Raw genomic sequence first — 1,123 nt, 5'->3', positions numbered from 1 at the left:
ACCAGGACGCCCGCGATGCAGCTGGTGCCCTCCAGGTAGCGCTTGACTGAGTCCATCTCCGTCACCTCCTGCAGCGTCTTAGTGCCCTGGGCCAGGTCCCGCAGGGTCTCGGGGCCCAGGATGCCGGACGTGTGCAGCTCGGAGGCGGACACCTGGCGCCTCAGGCCGCGGAAGGACACCTTGCTGAGCCGCTCCTCGGTCTCCTCGATGACCCGGCTGAGGACGGCGACGAGGTCGGGCAGGCCCAGGGCGCCGGCCGCGTGCTGGGCCAGGAGCTCGTCTCGGCGGGCCTCGCTCAGGTACGAGGAGAAGAGGACGTCCCACACGGAGACCGGCCGCCCCTGGAACTGCCCGCGCTGCACCTCCATGGTGGCACCACGCAGGGTCTGCTCCTGGCGGCGGGCGGCGGCAGCGGCCTCCTCGGCCTCGCCCTCGCCCTCGCCCGGGGAGCGCCCCGAGTCGCCGTCCCCTCGCCCGGCTGGCCCTGGCTCCCACGGGGTGCGCGAGGCGTCCTGGAGCTGCGGCCGGGCCCCGGGGGCCTCCTCGGCCTCCTCGATGATGGCGGTCAGCCGGCGGGTCAGTGCGGGCAAGGCCAGAGTCCCTGAGCCAAACTCGGCCAGCAGCTCCTCCCGGGCGGCCCCGCTCACGTAGCCGGACGCCAGCACGTCCCACACGGGCACCGTGCGCCCCCGGAGGCGGCCCACCTTGACCTCCATGGTGGCCGCACGCAGGGCCTCCTGGGGGTCTGGGCGCGGGCTCCCGGCCTCGGCCTCGGCCTGGGCCTGGGCCAGCAGCGAGGTGAGGGTGGCGCCCAGCTCCTCCACGGTCAGCGTGCCCGCCCGGTATCTGCTCAGCAGGTCCTGGCGCCGGTCCTCGGACACCTCGCGGTAGAAGAGGAGCTCCCAGACGGAGACGCTTTGGCCCTGGAGGGCACCCGAGCCTGGCGTCACGCGGGCGTCGCGCAGGGCACAGCGCAGCTCCTCGTTCAGCTGGTGCACGGCAGAGCCCCGGCCTGCCAGCTGCAGCATGTAGAGCCCGGTGTCCGGGTCGCGCACGCAGCGGCGCAGCAGCTGCACGTACGTGAGGTTCTCGTGCGTGTTGGGGTCGAAGAAGCCCTTGGTGT

General features: G+C 73.6%; 1 protein-coding gene across 1 annotated transcript; it reads right to left on the bottom strand.

Annotated features, from left to right (window-relative positions):
* Positions 1–5: 5 nt before the first annotated feature.
* LOC116465975 (epiplakin-like) lies at positions 6–1,117 on the bottom strand (the record flags this gene model as incomplete). The annotated part of the gene is made up of 1 exon (XM_032148857.3): positions 6–1,117. A coding segment is annotated over exon 1 (1,023 nt), but the record flags the coding sequence as incomplete, so codon positions are not given.
* Between the last annotated feature and the right edge of the window lie 6 nt (positions 1,118–1,123).

The sequence above is a fragment of the Hylobates moloch genome, unplaced genomic scaffold, assembly GCF_009828535.3.
Source record: "Hylobates moloch isolate HMO894 unplaced genomic scaffold, HMol_V3 SCAFFOLD_16968, whole genome shotgun sequence".
NCBI lineage: Eukaryota > Metazoa > Chordata > Mammalia > Primates > Hylobatidae > Hylobates > Hylobates moloch.
Note: the sequence above shows the minus strand (reverse complement) of the source record. Positions and strands in the feature narration are given on the sequence as shown.